Genomic DNA, 24,824 nt, shown 5'->3' with positions numbered 1-24,824 from the left:
TCAGCTGTCAGCTACAGTATCACATCAGACAGTGCACTATAGACCCCCTGAGGAACAGTTCCACTCATTCTCTACTATAGGAGAGGAAGAATTGTATAAACTTGTTAAATCATCTAAAGCAACAACATGTATGTTAGACCCTATACCATCTAAGCTCTTAAAAGAGGTGCTTCCAGAAGTCATAGATCCTCTTCTGACTATTATTAATTCCTCATTGTCATTAGGATATGTCCCCAAAACCTTCAAACTGGCTGTTATTAAGCCTCTCATCAAAAAACCACAACTTGACCCCAAAGAACTAGTTAATTATAGACCAATCTCGAATCTCCCTTTTCTGTCCAAGATACTAGTAAAAGGTGGTATCCTCACAATTATATTCCTTCTTAGAGAAAAATGGTATATGTGAGGATTTCCAGTCAGGATTTAGACCGTATCATAGTACTGAGACTGCTCTCCTTAGAGTTACAAATGATCTGCTCTTATCATCTGATTGTGGGTGTATCTCTCTATTAGTTTTATTGGATCTAAGTGCTGCGTTTGACACAATTGACCACAACATTCTTTTGCATAGACTTGAACACTTTGTTGGCATCAGTGGAAGTGCATTAGCATGGTTTAAATCGTACTTATATGACCGCCATCAGTTCGTAGCAGTGAATGAAGATGTATCCTATCGATCACAAGTGCAGTATGGAGTACCTCAAGGCTCAGTACTAGGGCCGCTACTCTTCACGCTTTATATGTTACCCTTGGGAGATATCATCAGGAAACATGGTGTTAGCTTTCACTGTTATGCTGATGATACTCAGCTCTATATTTCTTCGCAGCCCGGTGAAACACACCAATTTGAAAAACTAATGGATTGCATAGTCGATATAAAAAACTGGATGACGAGTAATTTCTTACTGCTAAATTCTGAAAAAACAGAGGTGTTAATTATAGGACCTAAAAACTCTGCTTGTAATAACCTAGAACACTGTCTAAGACTTGATGGTTGCTCTGTCAATTCTTCGTCATCAGTTAGGAACCTAGGTGTGCTATTTGATCGCAATCTTTCCTTAGAAAGCCACGTTTCTAGCATTTGTAAAACTGCATTTTTCCATCTCAAAAATATATCTAAATTACGTCCTATGCTCTCAATGTCAAATGCAGAAATTTTAATCCATGCATTTATGACCTCAAGGTTAGATTATTGTAATGCTTTATTCGGTGGTTGTTCTGCACGCTTAGTAAACAAACTACAGCTAGTCCAAAATGCAGCAGCAAGAGTTCTTACTAGAACCAGGAAGTATGACCATATTAGGCCGGTCCTGTCAACACTGCACTGGCTCCCTATCAAGCATCGCATAAATTTTAAAATATTGCTTATTACTTATAAAGCCCTGAATGGTTTAGCACCTCAGTATTTGAATGAGCTCCTTTTACATTATAATCCTCTACGTCCGCTACGTTCTCAAAACTCAGGCAATTTGATAATACCTAGAATATCAAAATCAACTGCGGGCGGCAGATCCTTTTCCTATTTAGCGCCTAAACTCTGGAATAACCTACCTAACAATGTTCGGGAGGCAGACACACTCTTGCAGTTTAAATCTAGATTAAAGACCCATCTCTTTAACCTGGCATACACATAACATACTAATATGCTTTTATTATCCAAATCCGTTAAAGGATTTTTAGGCTGCATTAATTAGGTAAACCGGAACCGGAAACACTTCCCATAACACCCTATGTACTTGCTACATCATTAGAAGAATGGCATCTACGCTAATATTTGTCTGTTTCTCTCTTGTTCTGAGGTCACCGTGGCCACCAGATCCAGTCTGTGTCCAGATCAGAGGGTCACTGCAGTCACCCGGATCCAGTACGTATCCAGACCAGATGCTGGATCAGCACCTAGAAAGGACCTCTACATCCCTGAAAGACAGCGGAGACCAGGACAACTAGAGCCCCAGATACAGATCCCCTGTAAAGACCTTATCTCAGAGGAGCACCAGGACAAGACCACAGGAAACAGATGATTCTTCTGCACAATCTGACTTTGCTGCAGCCTGGAATTGAACTACTGGTTTCGTCTGGTCAGAGGAGAACTGGCCCCCCAACTGAGCCTGGTTTCTCCCAAGGTTTTTTTCTCCATTCTGTCACCGATGGAGTTTCGGTTCCTTGCCGCTGTCGCCTCTGGCTTGCTTAGTTGGGGACACTTCATCTACAGCGATATCGTTGACTTGATTGCAAATAAATGCACAGACACTATTTAACTGAACAGAGATGACATAACTGAATCCAATGAGTAACTGCCTTTAACAATCATTTTTGCATTATTGACACTGTTTTCCTAATGAATGTTGTTCAGTTGCTTTGACGCAATGTATTTTGTTTAAAGCGCTATATAAATAAAGGTGACTTTGACTTTGACTCCATCTTCCCTTGTTGCAAAATGATGGCTCATCAATTTATGTGTATAATTGCAACTTCAACTACCAAACAAACATTAAAACACAAAGCTAAAACATAAACATCAAACACATTCACACATTTGTACAAACTCTGCTGCAAGTCGCTGCATGCGCTGCGCCGGATGAACAGGGCGCTGGATATGTGTTCACGGTGTGTTCACTTCTCACTGCTGTGTGTGTGCACTTGGATGGGTAAAATGCAGAGCATTTCACTTTTTTCCCTTTAAAGTATACTAAATATACTAAAAGGGAACGCATAGGTATACTGACAGTTTACTAATTAAATACTTTGTACACTTTGAAGTATAGTCTCTGTAAACTACTAGTCTAGTAGTTTTATACTGCAAGTATACTCATAGTCACTCTCTTTAAGTGAACTTTACATCATACTTTAAATATGTCCCTATTTAGGTTTTAATGGGTATGTTTTGTTGTATGAATACCTGAACATACAAAACATACAAAGAAAGAACAAAGAAATCTGCTTATAAACAAAAAAAAAACATTCTAGCTTTATGCATTCTTTTTTTAAAACACTTTAATGTGGGTAAGTTTAATAAAAAATAAATAATATTTGGAACAAAAAGCTGAAAAAAAAGACTATGAATTGGATTCCGAATGATAATCAAAACATAGATGGAGTCGATTAACACCCCAAAGCATGAGTGTAATTATTACCTCCTCATCGTTCGATATTTCATTCCATAATGTTACAGTTTTGTTGCTGTTTCACATCAGATGATTGTGTTACATGTGTTAGTATCTGTTTCTGCACCTTTATTCTTCTTCACTTGTGTTTTTTTTTTTTTTTTGGAAATTCTTTACAGAAGATGTGTACCAGCGCCCTTTACAGTATAATAATGAAAACACGGATTCTAGAAGTATAGCTCAAATATATTTAGAATTTTTGTAAGTATAAGTCAAGTATACTTATAATTTTAATTTTAATAATAATTTTAAGTATATTTATGAGTACATAAAGCCCATTTCTGAGAAATACATAAAAAGTAAACTAAAAGCATACTTTCCTATTTTTAGTTTAAAAGATGTATTACTAATAGCACACTTGAAAAAAACTTATTTTTCGTAAGGGTCATGATACGGTTTTTAATCTACTATTGCAGTAGGAAGTATGTATGTTGAGAAGCAGCCCTGGACTATGTCCTGAACCTAAAGCAAACAAGATTTATTTAAAACCACCTGAGCTGGACCAAGGCTAATTGTTGTTTATAAAACATGAAATGGACCCACAAAAACCTAAAATTGTATGGAACTGGAGAAGCCAATTTGAGAGACACAAGTGCAAATATGACAGATTTGAGAACAAAAGACAACTGTTTTCTACAGAGCTGCTTTACAGCTAAGTTGGACTACTTTCAATAATCGATGATCTTTACTGGAACTGAATCAACACTGAACTGACCTACTTGAATCATTTTTTCTTTTTATCAATGTAAAGCTGCTTTGAAACAATCTGCATTGCATAAAGTGCCATATAAACAAGACTTGACAGTGTGGTAAGTTGACCTGATTTACAGAACCTGGTTTATCGGTGTAACCCTGTTTGGGGCCACCTGAAAAGATAAATGTATCAGCATTTGATAATAAGGACCAATTGCAGGGTTGTGTTTGTAAAACAAATATAAATACATATTTCTGATTTGTGTAATACAAATAAAAAGAGCTGCATTTTGTCATGTGGAGGATGAACTCAAATGCAGACAGAAGGATTTATTGGAGACAAAACAGAAAACAAAACCCACGAGGGGGCAAAACAAGGGCTAGACAGACGAAAGATGACAAAACTAGACTAACACTTTACAAACTAGACTATGACTGAAACAGGATCAAACAACTAGACAAGACTCTCTACAGACTTACGGACAGCTCTCACATTGATTAACATATGACAACATTTGGCAATATTAAACAATCTTAAACAATGAACCGACAAAGGGACAGAGAAACACACGAGGTTATAAAGGGAGGCTACTAATGAACACAACAGGTGGAACAGGTAAATCAATGATGACAAAACTAGGGTAACAAGGGGGGCGGGGCAAGGAAACGAGACAAAACGAGCACATGGCCCAAAGACAAGGCCATGTGCTTGTACACAAAACATGGGCCTGTCATCATCCTGCCACAAGACTAGAGAAAAAACCAGGACATGAAGGCAGAACCATGACAGAACCCCTCCCTTAAGGAGCGGCTTCCAGACGCTCCTCAAGGGAACATCAAACACGGGACACGACTGACTGGGACAAAAACACAAACCAACAAGACATGACAAATAACACTAAGGGCAAACATGAAAAAACAAATCACAGGGTTAGGGTGCAAAATCAATAAACAAGGCAGAGGAGGTGGGGGAAGTACAAAGTTCTTAGGGGGCAGTCCAGGGTGGATGGGAGGACTGACTGGGAATTCGGGGAAACTTGGCTGGAGACACATGAGGGGATGACTTGGGGGAAACAGTAGGCAGCTTGACAGGGGAGACAGGAAGTAACACAACAGGAGACAAGACAGGGGATACTTTTGGTGACTGTGGAGCAGAAACAAAAAATAGAACCCCCCCCCCCCATCTCTGAATCGGGGAGATCATCGTCTGCAGCAGACTGGGGTACTGTGCTCCCGGCAGCTGACAGGGGTATGGCGCTCACGGCAGCTGACTGGGGTTCGGCGCTCACGGCAGCTGACTGGGGTTCGGCGCTCACAGACTCAGGACAAGACATGACGGGGACTTCAAGAATTTTGACAAGACGAGACAAGTAATCTGACAGGGTCCTGGCAGCAATGGCCACAGGCATCTCCTGACGAGCCGAGACAGACTGCAACACTGCTTCTGCTGCGGTGTCGGCCGCGGCTCTCTCCTCAGCGCTCACAACTGCGGGCTCGGGAACCGCGCTTGCAGTAGCGGGCTCGGGAACCGCGCTCGCAGTAGCGGGCTCGGGAACCGCGCTCGCAGTAGCGGGCTCTGGGACAGCGCTCGCAGTAGCGGGCTCTGGGACAGCGCTCGCAGTAGCGGGCTCTGGGACAGCGCTCAGGACAGCGCTTGCAGTAGCGGGCTCTGGGACTGGCAGAGATGAAGGGCGAGAGGCTCCCTTTCTCCTCCTCTTACTCTTTGGTCGCGGTGAGGTAGTCATAGCCGGACTTGTGACCAACCGGAGAGGCTCAGCGGGATCTGTGACCTGAGTTGGGGATGCAGTCTCAGGCAGCGGTGACTCAGTCGAGGATGACTCGGATGAAGAATCCCACGAAATCAGTCTCCCTCGCTTGCCACGGAGAATTTCGGGGACGACTGAAGCCTCAGGGGTGGAAGTGGAGCCAGCCTGATTCCCCTGGGTAACCACAGCCAGGACATGACCCTCAGGGATCACTGACAGCCTGGGTGAATGTGGGGACCTCGAGGGGGAAACCTGCGACTCCTCTTGGGAGAAACTCTCCCATAGCCGGGCATAATTTTGCAGGATCCACTCACCCTCGGACAAATATGGGAGGGTGACCCCCCTCCTGTCAGTAGGGGATGACAACCAGCAGTGCCGAAGAGAATCCGCTTGTCGCTGACGATTGGAGAGCATCCCGTCTGCTGAGTTCTTGCGGGGTCGGTTCATTCTGTCATGTGGAGGAGTGGAGGATGAACTCAAATGCAGACAGAATGCTCTCACAAGGATTTATTGGAGACAAAACAGAAAACAAAACCCACGAGGGCGCAAAACAAGGGCTAGACAGACGAAAGATGACAAAACTAGACTAACACTTTACAAACTAGACTATGACTGAAACAGGATCAAACAACTAGACAAGACTCTCTACAGACTTACTTACGGACAGCTCGTTGCATGTAATAAAAATTTGTTTAGGACAGTTACAAAGTGTTTGAAATCACTGTGTTAACTGTTTTGATGTTTTGATGACTGATTCTGTTGTGACCTGAGTCTGGAAACTGTCAAATCAATATATTATTTATTTATTATCTTATCTGGTACATGTTTACTCTGAGTAAACAGTGCTTATTTAGTAGATCATGGTTTCTTTGTAATTTTTTTCTTGCATTATTGACAAAATATTTTAATGTTTGACATTGTAAAGCATCATTATTGTACTTTATAAAGCTTGACTTGATTTGACTTAAACGGGTCCGTGAAGGAACTGCAGGAGTATTGTGAACTGATGAAAAGCTAATAATTATATTCAATATAACGTTAAATGGGGTTGCACAATTTTGAAAGAACTTATTTTATTGGGTTCCTAAATGACCATTCTGAATGTATTGTGGACTGAGACACAAAGAAATAAAGATAAATAATAAAAATAATAATGTTTGAGTCCAGCTACAAAGTCAAAATAGAATACCAAACTATTAAATATTATATAACATAAAAAAGATCATAAAACATAAGAGAACTGTGAAAATGCATATAATCAGTGTTGATTATAATTAAAAAAAAAAAAAAAAAAAAAAAAAACCTTGCCAACTAACTAAATGAGGACAATATAATGCTGAAATCCAATCAAAATGGTCAAATGAAACAAAGTAGAGAAAAGGGAACTATATTTGAAGGAGAGTCTTTCTGTTTCAAGTACATATTTCCTGTGTTGTATGCAGGTGACTAGCAGCAACAGCAAGAGATCATTATTTTCTTTTTTCCTTTTCTTTTATTATTATTATTATTATTATTTTTATTTTGTGACAAGAATATCCCCCTCTAAATGTGATCATTAAAGTAAAAAAAATGAATATAAAATACAAAAGAAGAAAAAAGAAAGAATTACATGCCAAAAATTGGTTATCACATTCATCATGTATTTAATATAATTTATAATTATTCATATATTTAAACTGAGTTTAAATATATTAATTCTTTATTTGTAATATTATAATATTAATATATTTCAAATTAGATTAAATAAAACTGTCTGTTAAAGGGATCACTTAAGAAAGAAAGAAAAGAAGGTGGTATGGTAGCACCTCTATCAGACCACATCCTGTTATGAATTTCTATACCTGCTGTGGTTTGGAGCTCTGTCACTCGACATTTCGAGTCTTTTCAATTCAACACTTAATGTTCATGTCACACATTCACTACGGAGCAGCCGATTTTCATGCCGTCAAGGATTTAAAGTTTTGATCTAAACTAACCTGGGATCAGGATTACATGACTTCTAACACAGTAAAAATAAAAATATACTCTATAAGAGATATATTTTATAAATTGTCTTAAATACTCTATACTATAAATAATTTTAATCATGGGACCTTTATGTGCAGCTAAATAATTTTGTGCATTATTCAATTCTGTGTGTATTTTCAAGGTCTCCATTTTGCGTACAGGCTGATGGATTTTTACAAGCAGAAAATGTTGTTGGACCTGAAACTTAAGGCTGAAGGCTGATGATACATGGGCCAACTTTTTGAGCAATGTTTCCAAGGAACTTTGACCTATGTTGCCGTCAACGGGCAACCAGATGAGACACAGGGCCCACGACAAACCTAAAGTATCCAGACAGACATGTGTTATCAATTCTCAATGTGAAAGTACCCAAGCAACATTGCTAAAAAAAAAGCTGCCCGTCTAAATTGCTCAAAAAGTTGCCCTGTGTATTATCAGCCTAATTCTTACATTATTAGACCCTACTACTGAAGTATACTGTAGTATTACTCTAATTATACCAGATATGTTATTATTCAGGTAGCTACATTCTTTTCAGATTCTTGCTTCACCAAGACAGTAGTCTAAATGAGAAAATTGGCTTTAGAAGAAAGACTAAAAAAGTAACTAACACTTGCATTGTGTTAAGTTTAAGACTTTGGACTGTAGCAAGGTGCATGATTAATTAACATTATGAAACAACAAGCCTGTGTTGAGATAGAGCTTCCTAGCACCCCTATGTCTTTTGTATGCTACAGTGGATACGAGATCTATAGATATGCGATCTATAGATATCAGATGTGAGACTTCGAGATCTTGAGTATCTAGGACACATTCATGAGCTTGTGGGACTTAAATCTAAACCACTCAATTAAAGCAGTGGAAGCAGTGTACGCAATTCTAAAAAATATATTTCAATGCAGTTGCTTTTCAGTTTGGTTAATGCCAGTTGTTTATTTCAGTGCTGAATCTTAGGGAAGTCGTAATGCTTTGGTCCCTTTTGAAAAAAAAACAAAAAAAAAAAACACAGAAAATAACACAAAGGTTGCGTCCATGCAGTCCGTAATGCTCATGTGAGATTCCTCCCCTCATTTCTTCAACACTTAAAGCAGGTAAGTCATGAATGCCCATCAGTTCTTTTATAGCATTTTTTCTATAACGTTTTGATGTTTTCTTTAACTGGTTGAATCTCCTACTGCTCAATGTCAAAGGATTCATCAGATCAGCAGTCAATGGTGGTAGAAATTATGTTTTAGTTGCCCTCTTCTTCCTCTACAGAGTGATTCAGTCCAGGTATGAACTTTAGAAGGTGCTTGCGGACACTACCTTTCCTGCCTCTCCTTGGCAGCGTCCCAAAGATGGAAGAAGATGAATTTTCCCAGCTTGGGGAGAGTGAACCGTTACTGCTGGCCAGGCTAATGCTGCGTGTTCTTGTCAGGGGTTGCAAGGCCCCCCCTTCCAGCTGGAAGAAGCCTCCGTTTGGCTCAGTTGGGCTGAACGGACTTGAGTCATCAAATACTGATGACATGAAGGCTCCATCCTCACTATCATCTGTCATTATGCTGCGGCAACTGCTGTCACTGGAAAAACGCTGCCCAGAGCGGCCAGTTGGAGATGAGAGAGACATCAGAGAGTCGACAGACAGACTCTGAGCACTCTCATTCAAATTACCTGGAACACAGAGAGAGACCCCTGTAATGTAGAGTTATTCAACATCAGGTAAAATATCATCCTCTTCAGCATCAGAGTATATCAGACAAAGGGCACAGTTGGAAATGATGAGGGTTTCTTAACAACTTTGCTTAAACAGCGTTTGCTAAACAGCTTCAAAAACAAAGCAGGAACTCATGTACAACTATCACAAACCATACTTAATCACTGAAGAAGCTACCTCATAAAAAGAACCAACGGGATGTAAACCTTTTAACATTCACCATTTGTGCATTATTTTTGTAATTTTAAAATTTTCTAAATTCATTTGATTCAAATCCATGTTGCAAACTCAACTGGAACTCACTCAGGCAGATTTATCTCTTCTGTCAGACAGTGGCCTCTGTCTGAACAGTTGTATATAACTTCTTTTTTTCTTTCTTTTTTTTTCTCACCTCGAGTAAGACGCTTTTCCTGAAGTGTGAGAGATTGCAGTTCCACCCATTTCTCACGAAGGGTTTGCTGTGACGAGGGAAAACACAGGAACAAGATCAGCATCTATGAGTCATGTTCTGATGAATGTGTGTACTGTCTGTTGATCAGCATTCATTTAGACACTTTAGCCCTCATAGAAACATATATACATATATATATATATATTACACACAATACATACTTCCTGAAACTTCTCAGTCTTTCTGAGTAAAATTTCAGCTTTGTGTACATGTGTAAACACACACAATCATCCAAAAATACACACCTTAAGATAGCGCATCTTTTTCTCTAATTCAATTCTCTTCACAACATTCCCACTGACCGTCTCTAACCTTCACATAGAAGAACAAGAAGAGAGAAAAATTCTAATAAATATATGATTTTTTTTTTTTTTTTACATCAGACCCACACAACTAATTGTTTATTTTTATTTTATTTTTTTATTACTGGTGGCTAGTGTGTTCAGGGTGGTTGGTAGTTGATTGCACAGAAGTGTCTTTGGCAAAGCCACTTTGGCATGTCAAAAGGGTTAGTGATATTTTTGTCCTTAGATATGGATCAGGGTTACACCAGCCATTTGTAAGTTCTTACTTAATTTGAATGAAGATGTCCACAGTGGAGAGTTAGTAACAACAAACTAGTTTGTAACTAATTTTGGTTACATCACATTTGACTTACATTTGCTGTAGTTAGTAGGTTGCAAACTCTCTGCAAAGTGTGTATTTGCATAATATATATGTGTTGAAATGTCATGAATTTCAGTTTATCCTGTCAAAGTAGATTCTAACTATACTCACAAATGTTAGGAATTTGTGCAGCTGGCGCCAGGTCTCCCTAAGAGTTTTGTTTTCCATCTTTTTTATCTTTCATTAATCTGATCACTTATTAGCACACATCTTTTCACATCAAGCTGCATTATTTGAGGAATCATTTGTGACCACAGCACAAATATATATATATATATATATATATATATATATATATATATATATATATATATATATATATATACTTTTACTCACTTCAGCATGTTATTAGATTCTTGAATCAACTCAATAATGTGCTGGTGGGTAGATCCCTCAATACTGACACCATTTACTGACAATATGATGTCTCCTATCAAAGAGAGAGAGAGAGAGAGAGAGAGAGAGAGAGAGATTAAAAATAATTAAATAAATATATATATAAATGACTAACACTCTGTACTCAGAGCTGCTAATCACAACACACACCGCGCACACATAAACTCAAACAAACACATACTTGTTCATTTTTTTATTTAACCTTCTTAATGCTTGTTAAGAGGTGAAAATATTCATGCGGCCATCAGTGGCAGACAGAATTTGGAAAACCTCTCATTATTTAACTAATTCATTTTGGTTATACTAACGACTCAAAGTAATATGGAAATAATGTGTAATAACCAATCACAACAATAAAGTCTTAAAAGAGAGTCATTTTAAGGACTGCTTAATTCTGAGGGTCCAAAAGTGAATGGCCAATTAAGACACACACACACACACACACACACACACACACACATATATATATATTATAAATTCATAAAATTGTAATATAATATATTGGTAATATAAAAATAAAGATGCATTGAATTTAAATTGTCAGATAGATTATGGTGCTGTATATTGAAAAAAATTTATATATGTGAGAAAGCACAACAGTCCATAACGACCAAAGAGAGCAATGCATCAGCTGTGTTAAAATGTAGATGGCATGTGGGCTGGTGGGAAAGTGCCGTGTAAACAGGGTCAGGTGAAATGGGTGGGGTGAGTAACACTCTAAGAAGAGGAAGTGGAAACCTGCTCACCAGCAGTCAAACCTGCAGTTTCAGCTGCACTGCCATCTTGCACACTGCAAACAAATGTACACATCTCCACCATACTGCTGTTTTTCACCTTAAGACCATATGTCTGCACAGAGAAACATACAACCCAAATTAATTTCTATTGGTTTTGGTTGTACAATCTACAATGTACCCCAAATGTATCTGGACAATAAAGCCATTATTAAAATATTTCTGAATTTAGACAAAAAATATCAAAGGGAGTATAATTTATAGCATCTAACAAAATAATATTTGCTACATATTGAAAGACAAAACAATATATCATTCATAATGCAAAGGCGGAAAAAGTATTATGTTATGGATCAAGTCCACAGATATTGATGAATGATGTAATAATGAATTACCAAAGTTAACTTATTATTGTGAAAATGCACCTATGTGAGAGAGAGAGAGAGAGAGAGAGAGAGAGAGAGAGAGAGAAAAAAAAGTGATTTCTATACAGTGAGAAACATTAATTATAATAACATGCCTGAACTTCAAATCCAAAGGCTTCATTGTCTTGTTTCTCCAATATTACCATTGTTCTGCGCAAACAGGAGAAATGTGTGATGATTATTTGCATGAGAGATATCAGAAATGTGCAAAGAATTTAATCAGTAAATCAGTCTTACCTCTGAGGATCAGTATAATCCACTAAAGATGTTGAGTGTGTTCTGTGCAGCTGCAAAAGAGTAATTCTCAGATTAAATCAATAAAATACTAATGAGAAACCATCTGAATTTTGAAAAACTGCAAGAAACCTGCAGGAATACATGTTTTTAATGTCTGAACAACTTTTTAAAATATTAACTGAAATACATTAACATTCTTTTATAATATTTTGACAAAAGAAATGTTTGACCTACAGTTGTAAAGTTATTTAATTATAAACTATCAGCATTCATGTTGCCATAGAAACATATATAATAAGATTCTGATGTATCTTGATTGTCCCACCTTACTGCGTGATAATGTCCCATTTTTGATCTCTTCGATGGTCGAATTTTTGGCACTGCTGAAAGAGCGTCGTCGCCACAGTATGTTTTTCTTCTTTTGAGAGTTGTCAATTATGTAGCTGTCCAGGCTGCTCTGCTGTTTTAAAGGTGCTTTAAAGTTTTTATTGGATGTCATCATGCCTCCTTATTCATTGAACCACACTGCATGCAGCTGCAGGCTTCAGTGTGACCTGTCTGTAGCATACACAGCGGATATACCCGTGTCACGTGAGTGTCAGGAACTAAAGACATCAAGAATCAGTGTGTGGGTGTATTTTAACCATTTTAAATGGTTCCTTTTTTTTCTCTTTAGTCTTTAACTTTTTTATCTTTGTCTTGTGTGCTGTGGACAGAAATGGTGCATCTGCTTGTGGTTGTTTCCTTCCTCAGCCTTTAGCTCCTTTGAGAATTTTGCAGTAGCCTGAGAAACAAACATGCATGGAAAACCACAGTAGTATCAAATCTCTCTCATCTCTTACCTGTCTCCACAGTGCTGCACAGCTTTCATTCTCTCTCTCTCTCTCTCTCTCTCTCTCTCTCTCTCTCTCTCTCTCTGTGGACAATCACTTTTGCATTGTGGTCCACACAGAGGACCTTTCTGCAAGCTGCAGTAGTGAGAGACAGATGAGATTAGATCCTCAACAGATCAAACCACCTGATTCGCTGAGGTTTTGGCCCTGAATTTCTTTTGTATATCATCAGATGTACATCCAATTTGAATCTAGAATGCAATATGAGTGGTTCTTGAGCATAAAAAAATAAATATTCCATACAGTATCAGAAACAGAGGGTTGTCAGCCACTAGGCATAGACAAAGCCGAAACATTGGAGTGTTTGTGGTGAGGGGTGGGGTTTTAGTGCCTCATCTGACTAAAGTGGTGGGTTTATCTGGTGACACTAGGTAAATCTGTGTCAACTGTGTCTCGGTACCAATATTATTCTAATCGTGCAGGGCAATTTTACATAATTGTACAGGATAAGTTTTTATTTTGCATTGCATCTATGAAGTATACAAGTAGTTCCCAACACGTACTTAATTCATATTGAACCAAATACATGTTGTGGGTGAAAGACTAGATTTTAATAGAATATCGTATAGATTTTAAAATATTGCTTATTACTTATAAAGCCCTGTATGGTTTAGCACCTCAGTATTTGAATTAGTTCTTGTTACATTATAATCCTCCACGTCGGCTGCATTCTTAAAACTCAGGCAATTTGATAAAACCTAGAATAACAAAATCAACTGCGTGCGGCAGATCCTTTTCCTATTTGGTGCCTAAACTCTGAAGTAACCTACCTAACATTGTTCGGGAGGCAGACACACACTCACCGGCGGAGCCAGGTGGGGTCCTGGGGGGTCTCAAGACCCTGCAAAAAAACGCCTTGAACCCCCATTTGACCCCCCACCCTCTTCCTGAAATATATATATATATATATATATATCCGGGATAAATAAATAAAAAATTATCTTCAAACTACGCAGAACAATAATAAATAATAATTATTTCGACATTTATTCGTACACTGAACGAGAACCGTTTCTGTCGGACGCGTCCGATTCGAGAACTGAGGAGCTGATAATACTGCGCATGCGTGATTCAGTGTGAAGCAGACTGACTCACAGCTCGTCTGAACCGAACTGGTTCTTTTGATGATTGATTCTGAACTGATTCTGTGCTAATGTTATAAGCGCGGGTAAACCAAAGGCTTGAATGAAGGGCAGTCATCGCCAATGACATTACATCGAGCGCAAAAGAACCAGTGAGCCATTTTTTTTTTTTCAACTGGTTTTATTTGATCGAACTGTCCAAAAGAACTGGTTCACTTGAGCACCTGCTCCTTTGCCCCTTAAGTGCCCTTTTGTCAAAGCAAAATTTCCTCGAATTTTTTTTTGTAATAACATTCCCTTTTGTGAATGCCTGCCCACGCCCAATCATAATATTAGTACAATTTATTAATAATAATTTAGCCGTAAATAAAATGACCAACATGATGACCTTTCACCCGACGACGACGACCTCATCCGACCAGGACGATTCCTCACGCCGCACGCGCATTTTTTAATTGCTAAAGGATATTTTCAACACAGTGGCAGCTGGTAAGTGGTGTTTCATTCTCTGTGAATTGATTTTGATGTTTATTTACTTATTATTATTTTACAAGAATGATGTGATGTGAGAACATGCAGATATGTTGTTTATATTGCTGTGTGTAGCCTGTAGTGCAGTGAAGTAACACTAGCGTGCTGTTTGAGGGAGAAAAGTTTCACAGGCATCTGTGAAACTGTCTGGTCTTTTTTATGTTATTTGACTTAACTATTATTATATTACAGTACTTATTTATTTTTTAACACATAGAGTGCCTTAAAAAAATTATCACAACACTGGTAAGGCTTATTCAGATTTTCTCATTCTCTGAATTATCATTATAAAAATAAAAACAATTCAGAACTGAATTAAAATATATTTTAAATGTGACGCAAATCTTTTTTTCTACAATAGCAACAGTTTACAACAGCAAGACCACTTTAGCCTGTAAGCTCAATAATATCTCTCTGGAAATAAATGTAAAAATATCAATGTCAATAAAAAATGCATAATATACCTGACATCAAAGTGCAGTGTGAAGGATATGAATAACAAATGTAGCCTGTCATTTGTTTACATTGCAAAGGTGTTCAATTTTAGACAACTACAACAGTAATAATAATATTAATCACTATATTCCAGTGTATCAGTTTTTTTATGTTTTGTATCAATATTTAAGGTGGACTTGAATTGATTAGGTGCAAGATTAGTAGTGATGGTTAAAATAATAGATTAATGCTGAAATAGTAAATTGAGCCTTGTTCCTAGATGGACAGAGAGTGGAAAGTAATAGATCAAATGAGGAGATGGAGAAAGAGGATGAAAAAGAGGGAAATGTAGAGGCACAATTGACAGAAAGAGAGCAGGTAACAGCAAGCCAGGAGACAGAGGCTGGTGAGAAAGAGGAAAATGTAGAGGCATAAGTGTTTTCTATAGTTTTTACTATTAACTGCTGTTCTTAATTATTCTGTAGAACAGAGAAGAAAAAGCCATCAGGTTGGGACAATTTAAGACATTTCAGTTTCTAATCCCAGAGCTATTATTATTTTAAACTTAAAATTGTCTTCTCTATTGTTTCTTTTTCAAAACTGCATCAAAGCATTTGCTGCTGTATCAATACCTAATCATCCATATCTATACGTGAATCAGCAAGGAATGCATCACAATATATTGCTGTATTGATATTTTGAATAGGGCCATTTAAAGCCTTGTTCCATTTGCCCCTTTTATACTTTGAGCACCTGCCCCTCCAAAGGTCTCTGCATGGCCCTGCTCGGAGGGAGTGTCAGCCACTTTAAAAAAGCTAACCGCTTAAGTCATTTGTGGATTAATGCATATTGGTGATGCGAACCATTTAAAGCGCCAACCCTTTAAAGTTTGAGCATATTGTTTGCAAACTGCAATTGATTAATTAATTAAAAACAAAGTAGTTGATATGCTTTGTTGTTTTTGGTTGTTTAGTAGCAGTAATATGTAGTTATTAGCCGTGTCCACTGTATTTTTTGTTGGTTTTCATGAGACCCCGCTTGAAATGACCAGGACCCCCCATTGCCCCCCCAATCAAAATTGTCTGCAACTTGCACACTGTTTTGCTAATGAATGTTATTCAGTTGCTTTGACGCAATGTATTTTGTTTAAAGCGCTATATAAATAAAGGTGACTTGAGTTGACTTGACTTGCAGTTTAAATCTAGATTAAAGACCCATTTCTTTAACCTTGCTTACACATAACACACTAATATGCTTCTAATATCCAAATCCCAAAGGATTTTTAGGCTGCATTAATTAGGTAAACTGGAACCGGGAACACTTCCCATAATACCAGATGTACTTGCTACATCATTAGAAGATTGGCATCTATGCTAATATTAGTCTGTTTCTCTCTTATTTCCGACGTCACCATAGCCACCAGATCCAGTCTGTATCCAGATCAGAGGGTCACTGCAGTCACCCGGATCCAGTAAGACAGTGGAGACCAGGACAACTAGGGACAGCTCTTGCGCCATCTGATGGGATTTAAATACTCACGGCAAGTTTCGGTTCCTTGCCACTGTCGCCTCTGGATTGCTTAGTTGGGGTCACTTCATCTACAGCGATATCGTTGACTTGATTGCAAATAAATGCACAGACACTATTTAAACTAAACAGAGATGACATCACTGAATTCAATGATGAACTGCCTTTAACTGTCATTTTCCTAATGAATGTTGTTCAGTTTCTTAGACGCAATATATTTTGTTTAAAGGACTATATAAATAAACTTGACTTGACGGTGACTTGACGGCATCAGATGGGTAACTGCGCCGGTAGTTTGTCAGAAAAGGCAAGGTTTGCTCGACCAAGAGGCAATCTGACGAGAATTCAATAGTCACTGTACCTATGCTATGCTATGAGGATTACTTACGTAGTGGTTTAGCAAATCCAATAAACTGCTTCTGATAACGTCAGAAAATCTCTGATCGGCTTGCATTCGAAGTTAACCCTCTGGAGTCTAAGGGTATTTTTGGGGCCTGGAAAAGTTTGTCATGCCCTGACGTGTGCTTTTTTCAGTTTCTTATAAATATCTAAATGGGTAAAGTCTAATCGCACTGTATTCAGCACAAACTGGGCTATAATAATATGTGAAATGCATGTATGTACATGATTGTATTTTTGAGAAAAAAAATATTATGCGTGGTTAGTGAAAAACTAAAAATGTTAAATCACTTGAATAAGGCAATAAAACACATACAGAACATTGGTTCCCGGGACTTTTGAGAACTGGAGCTTGTAGCCTAGAATTTTTCTTTCTAAATTATGTCCGTTAATCGACTCCAGGGGGTAAAGCGTACGACGAAATATAATTTCCTGTCCTGTCAGGATACCTTGGATTTATTTATTTATTTATTTTCTCCTCTCTCTCCATATTGATTGCATGATCATTGTTCTACGGTTGGGAGAGAGAATTCATCAAGAGCCATTGAGATGATTATGCTTTTAAACTGCAAATTATATGGAGCTGATGGATTGATTAAGAGTTTCTTATCCCGGAATTTTCAGATTAACCACTACAGTGGGCTAATGAGAAACCGAGAAGGCGGTGCTTCAAAAGGGTTCATGATCAGCATTTTTATTTTTTTATTTTTTATTTTTTTGCCACCTATAGGGGAAATCTGAACAGATTATTTCAATGAATAGCTGAAATGTAATAAAAAGTTGCAACATTTGAAGTCACGTTCAAGGACTTATGATTGCTGTAGCATGCCTGTTGTAAAGAATTGTCCAATATTAAAGATGGTGTACATTTGAATTAAATGTTTAGCAAAACGAGGACTAGGTTAGTGACATGTAGAAACTATTGTCGGGGCGTTTGTGACCTTGATAGGGCTTGCATAGACTAGTCGAGTAGTCGAGTGATTGACTACTTCAACCTAGGGATGCGCCGGTACTAGTATTGGTACCGAACGGTACCCGGCAAATAAATTTGGAAGTGATCATCCTTATCCCCTTGAAGTGGGGACTTTGGAGTGAGTAGGGCATGTGCATGCCATTAAGTAGTCGTTAGGAATGCACTTTGCAAAAGGAGCACTATAATTTCCTCATTATCTTCAGCTGGGATGTTCCCGTGACAGCAGATTCACTGATGAACATCGACATAAAAACAATATACATTTATGTTTCAAAAAGTTTTATATATATATATTCGTTTTTATATATTATATAGCATATTTTTAAAACTTATTTAAATATAAAATGTATGTTTATTTGCAACGGTTATGCTAACAACAATTTTAAAAAAAAAACATTTATAACAGTAAAACAGCGACATCTGCTGACAGACACATGCTGCGCTGTCACAGGAACATGCCAGCTGAAGATAATGAGGAAATGATGTCGCTCCTTTTGCAAAGTGCATTCCTAACGACTACTTAATGGCAACACATGCCCTATTCACTCCAAAGTCCCCAGTCCAAGGGGATAGGGATGATCACTTCCATTTGGAATTTGCCCAGGAACCATTTGGTACCGATACTAGTACCGGCACACCCCTACTTTAACCACTAGTTGAAACAATCGGAAACAATCGACTACTCGAGCATGCATTAACCATAATGCGTACAAAGAGTTTGCAAATACGACGTGAATTTTAGGATTACCTTATCTATGTTGCGTGTAAAATTAAAATATGTAAATAATAGGGTTGTGCCTGAGGCCAAATTCCTTATTCCGAATGGCATGGATAATGGCTTCAAAAATGAATTAGAGACAAGTAATAACTCTGCCTGAATACTCAGCTGAAGATGGCACAGTCCAGAGTTTGCTAGATAACAGGTGAACCAGGGGATCAGCGCAATATTATACCTCTAAAGTCACGAGTGTGAAGTGAATCAATGTAACTTTATGAGTGAAAAGAGTGCAAATCAAACACAGCATTGCTGTTGTCTCTCCGTGCATCTCTCAGAAATCAGAGCTTGGCAAGAATAATATTACCTATGATAATATATCATACACGTTCTATTGTATATATTTAAAAGGCAATGCTTTAAACCTTAGGCTACGATATGATACAAATTAATGGATTAAGCACAGCGCGCTCACCAATCTAACAGCCTCGTTACGCGTCTCAGTCTCTCAAAAACTAGTTTTCTCTCGAGAGCAGGCTAATAATCAACTTAGATATGGATACATTTTCTATTTGGCCTACATATTTAAATCTTTATATTTTGCTGGTTTTCGCGGCACACGCACATTTGTTTAGTGAAGTTCACTATACATTAAGACTTGCTTAAAGAGTCAATGTAATGAAAATGTGCGCATTGAATTGATTCAGTCGTGTTCAAATGATCACTAAATGTTTGTCATGACATCTCTCTGCTTGCATGTTAAATATTATTTTACATGCAAGCAGACTTGCTGCGGTGAAAACTGGGGTGCGGCCCAGGCTGGTTGAAAGCCTGCTGCTGATGCGATCCAGGGCTCGAGGAGAGCCTGTTCTTGAGTGGGACGATCGTGGTGTCGAGCGAGGAGAGCTCGGGCTTTGCACGGTCTATTGGCCACAACGTGTGGCTTGGCGAGAAGAGCAGCTGTCGGGATAACGCTTAAAGGGATAGTTCACCCAAAAATCTAAATTATGTCATTAATAACTCACCCTCATGTCGTTCCAAACCCGTGAGACCTCTGTTCAACTTCGGAACACAGTTTAAGATATTTTAGATTTAGTCCGAGAGCTCTCAGTCCCTCCATTGAAACTGTCTGCACGGTATACTGTCCATGTCCAGAAAGGTAAGAAAAGCATCATCAAAGTAGTCCATGTGACATCAGAGGGTCAGTTAGAATTTTTTGAAGCATCAAAAAATACATTTTGGTCCAAAAATAGCAAAAATTACGACTTTTTTCAGTATTGTCTTCTCTTCCGGGACTGTTGTGAGTGCGTTCACTGCAGAGTAATGATATCCGGTTCGAACGAATCACTCGATGTAACCGGATCTTCTTGAACCAGTTCACCAAATCTAACTGAATTGTTTGTTTGAAAACCGCAAGTTCTATGTGAAATCAGACATTTGAGTGCTCGCATATAGTCAGAATGGCATAATCATAACAGCGCACGAATATTCGACTGTGAGATTGGTAGTCGAATCAGTCAATTATCACTAAATTATATATACATTTTTTTACAAAACATGCTAAAATAAAAATTGCTTAGTTGACAATGATTACATCACATGCCTTGAAGCTTCGCTATTACATAGTTATAATCTTAAATAGTTAGTATTAGCATTAACATGGAAGCTGTGGCTCACCAAAGCAATGGATCACCAAAGGAACCACTGTCAAACACATTTTAAAACTTTTTTAAACCTGAATAGTTCCAAAGAGTTGTAATATTCTAGATTTTTGAGGGTTGTGTTGGGACTACATTTTTAAACTGATTTCAGTGGTAAAGGTCTACACTTATACCCACATAATTTTGCACTCTCATCTCAAGAACCCTCATCAGATCTTCAGATATGTCTAAATCGTCTGAAGAGGCCTATTGATTCAAGGAAATGTTGGACCAAACCACAGATATGTAACGTATTTTCCAGTGCACACTAAAATCAGCCAAGAGTCTTAAACACATGCACCAAAAATGCACACATAACTGTTTAACGGTTAGACTGAAACTGTCATTTCTGCAGATTATTGAGGCAGAACTACCTAGTTTAGTCATCAGTGTAGGATGCTTTAGGGTTAACAGCTAAAGGTAACTTTGGGTCAGAGCACACATAAGAAATTAGAGGGAAATTAATTCCTCCAATCCCAGCTTGATCTAAAGAGTCAAGTAAAACAACCCTGTAGGTTATTTTCATAAAAAGGTGATAATGTGACTTTGTAGTATCAGTAATGTTGCTTGTTTTTTTTGTTTAGTTTTTTTTGTTTGTTTTTTATGACAGTTTAACACACATGCCATTCCAAACTTGTATTTATTTTTATTATTATTATTATTTTATTATTATTTTATTTATTTATTTATTTATTCATTCATTCATTCATTCATTCATTTATTCATTTTACTCTTTTTTGCAGAACACAAGAATATATTTTAAGACACTTTCAGGTGTTCTTGTCCATATAGTGAAAGTCAGTGGGGTCCAAACATTTCATGCTCCCAAAAGCACATAAAAGTAATGTAAAAGGTAATCTCCAGTGGCTAGAAGCTTTCTGAAGCAATACAATCCCCGAAAAAAGAGCAAACTTGAAATACCTTTGAAAGAAGGTTTACATGCTTGGTGTTCTCCACCTCAATTAACATTACATTTACATTTATTTATTTAGCAGACGCTTTTATCCAAAGCCACTTACAAATTAGGAAGCAATCAAAATCAACAAAAGAGCAATGATATGCAAGTGCTTATGACAAGTCTCACTGACAAGTTTTTTTTTTTTAAATCATACAAAAAAAAAAGATATAATAAGAAAATAATAAAGCAATATTTTTATTATTATTATTATTATTATTATTATTATTGCTTTTGTTAATTGTATAATAAATAAATGGGGTGGTGCTAGCGCAGTGGATAAGACACATGTCTTTGGTGTGAGAGACCCGGGTTCGAATCCACTGTGAGACACCAATGTGTTCCTGAGCAAGACACTTAACCCCTAGTTGCTCCAGAGGTGTGTGACCTCTGACATATGTGGCAATTGTAAGTCGCTTTGGATAAAAGCGTCAGCTAAGTGAATAAATGTAAATGTAAATGTAAATAAAAAGAGAAAACAAACAATATCCGAATATATTAGCCTATTCTTGAAGCTTCTAGAGGGAACATAAGTCTGAAGTAATTTAAGTAGGTAATTCTTCTACTCCCTCTACACCCACAACTGCAAGCCTGTGCAAGCATCCAACTCCATCATCAAGTTTGCAGATGACACCATCTGCAGATGGCCTCATCAGAGACAATGATGAGACTGCCTACGGGAAGGAGGTTCAGCACCTGGCCGCATGGTGTGCTGACAACAACCTGCTCCTCAACACCAGTAACACAAAGGAGCTCAATGTGGACTTTAGGAAGAAGAAAGGAAGCACGCATGACCCTATCCTTATTAACGGGATGGTTGCTGAACGTGTGTAATGCTTCAAGTTCATGGGAACCACCATCTCGGAGGACCTGTCCTGGACCACAAACACCTCCAGCCTGGTCAAGAAGGCTCACCAGCACCTGTTCTTCCTTAGGACACTGAAGAAGATCCTGTCTTCAGCCATCCTGGTGAACCGGTCTACCGGTGTGCGATCGAGAAAATCCTGACCAGTTGTATTACATTCTGGTATGGGAACTGCTCAGCTGCTGACTGCAAGGCACTGCAGAGTGTGGTAAATACCGCCCAAAGCATCACAAGGACAACCCTTCCGACTAATGAGGACATCCAGAGAAAACGCTGTCTACGTCAAGCTCGAAGCATTTTTTAAAGACTCCTCTCACCTTGACCATAGACTGTTTAACCTCCTGCCCTCCGGCAGGCGCTTCAGGAGCCTCTGGAGAAGGACCAAAAGAGTCAGGAACAGCTTTTTCCCTACAGCTTTTTCTCCTTACTGAATTCTGCCCTCTGACAGTTTCTACTTAAAGTGTACATACATTTATTACATAATCCATCTGTATAGTATGTTCATAGTACACCTATCTGTATATCATGCTGATAGTATTTTAAAAATCTGAAAATTATGTCCATAGTACTGCCTTATCTGTATATTTATTGTAAATGTGTAACATATTGTAGACACTGTATATCCTGTACTTACTGCTTAATGCACTTCTGGTTAGATGCTAACTGCATTTCATTGCCTTGGACCTTAAATGTGCAATTGTAGCAAGTTGGGGAGAGAAAAGTATTGATTGTGTCTTGGGTTTGTATGATGAACTTCCCAAAACTATTTTTCTTTGTGGTTGGGAACTATTGGTTGGGGTGTTTGTTGTGTGGGACATTTATCAATGTTGCGCGCTATGCATTTGGAGTGCGTGAGTTACATCATCCTCAGTTTGCGGATGGACGCTGGCGAGGAAAGACGCACTTATTTTCTCTCGCTCTTCCTACTTAATGTTGGTATGTAAGAGGAGTTCATTCAATTAAAGTTCATTGATCATTGAGCACAATGTTATATTGAATTGATTGTACACATGCATATTGTGTATTTTGAATTTTGTGTGAGCTTTATCGGACGCACGTGGAGTGAATTAACTGTTGATTTGTGCACAGTGTGTGATGTGGGAAGAGGTTGGCGCAACGAAAAATATTGATCAAATTGTCCCATATGTTTCCAGGTATGTTCAGTTCTTCAATTTAACCAGTATAACGTGATCTAATTTTTGTAATTTGGGTTTATAATGTATATGTGGATTGTGCTTTTGAGCAGATATTGTATATATATATTTCTCAGTTTCTGTAATACATTATATCATGTTACATCCATCTATTACACTGATTTTGCAGTTCTATAGAGTATAATGTGGATGTGCCTGATGTTTTGAGGGAATATTTGTTTGTCGATTTGTAAAAGGAAAAACAACAACATTATTCTTATGTGTTACTACTAGGGCTGGGACAACGCGTCGAGGTCATCGATAACGTCGACGCAAAAAAAAAAGGCGATACAAAATATGTGCATCGATTCGTTAACCTGTTTTTATTTTTCTAAAAAACGTTTGCAAAACGTTTACCTTATGTGCGCTGAATATACGCAATGGCCGGATCAACATTCTGTCCAACGTTATATAACCAATCCAGGGGTTTTTCTGCATTGATATTTTTTTTTGGCGGCTGTCAAAGCCTTATTTGATCGGTTAGTGATTTAGAATAGAATGACTGTGCTGCGCCTGACAGGGCGCGTACGAGAGAGAGCCCCGGCTGTGCACGCGCACTCACAGTCTTCATACAACACGAGCGCTTCTTGCTCTCTCTCTCCCTCGTGCATATTAATCAAAATCATTAAACACGATAGAAAAAGGGCGAAACCCAAGTTTCACGCGCGCTCGCGCACTCACAGTCTTCAAACTACACCAGCGCTGTCTTGCGCTCTCTCTCTCTCTCTCTCCCTCCCTAGTGCATATTAACCAAAATCATTAGACACGATAGAAAAAGGGCGGAACACCAAAGTTTCACGTGGAGCATTCGGAGATTTTTTTTCTCCATGACAGGCTGCTGGCTCCCACTGTTTATTTTTATTTTTTATTTTTTGGAAAAGCACTCTCTGTATTAGCTTAAAGCCCTCAAGTTTACATTTTTTACTGTATTCTTTCAATTGCTCTAAACAAGTATTTTGGGTGAACTTTTTTATTGAATGCTAGACATCAAGTTGTTGCTATTTTCATCTGAAAGAAGAACTTTTTTCAGCAAGCCAGGCCCTATGTGTTCAGTAAGCTTGTTTCAGTAAGCTATGTGTTTTCAAGGCTTCATGGTTTTATTGAATGCTATCTCTATACAAGTGCAAAGTAATGCATTCTTAGTCATTCTTTTATTTTGTAATTTTAAGAGCAATAAACATATATTGCAATGTTAAGGAATTCATGTTTTTTTCATGCAGATATGTAAATCAACATGTATAAATTGTTAGTAGTCAATTAATGGGGAGATAATCGAAATCGAATCGGGCTGAAAAAATTAATCGTTAGATTAATCGATGCATCG

At 38.0% G+C, this 24,824-nt stretch overlaps 2 protein-coding genes across 2 annotated transcripts in view; one reads left to right on the top strand and one right to left on the bottom strand.

Moving 5' to 3' along the window:
• Positions 1-24,824, top strand: part of LOC132152622 (uncharacterized) — a 254,545-nt gene that overhangs the window by 206,311 nt on the left and 23,410 nt on the right. The window lies entirely within an intron of this gene.
• Positions 8,533-13,315, bottom strand: LOC132152358 (cytohesin-interacting protein-like). Its single transcript, XM_059561124.1, has 9 exons — positions 12,877-13,315; positions 12,558-12,786; positions 12,233-12,282; positions 12,091-12,145; positions 11,583-11,685; positions 10,777-10,870; positions 10,020-10,086; positions 9,715-9,781; positions 8,533-9,280 (listed from the first exon to the last, which is right to left on the bottom strand). Exons 2-9 carry the CDS (start codon positions 12,732-12,734, stop codon positions 8,862-8,864), a joined length of 1,032 nt encoding a protein of 343 aa, XP_059417107.1. The 5' UTR covers positions 12,735-12,786; positions 12,877-13,315; the 3' UTR covers positions 8,533-8,861.

This window comes from Carassius carassius, chromosome 11, assembly GCF_963082965.1.
Source record: "Carassius carassius chromosome 11, fCarCar2.1, whole genome shotgun sequence".
Classification (NCBI taxonomy): domain Eukaryota; kingdom Metazoa; phylum Chordata; class Actinopteri; order Cypriniformes; family Cyprinidae; genus Carassius; species Carassius carassius.
The sequence above is the reverse complement of the archived record's forward strand: the minus strand, read 5'-3'. Positions and strand labels throughout refer to the sequence as shown.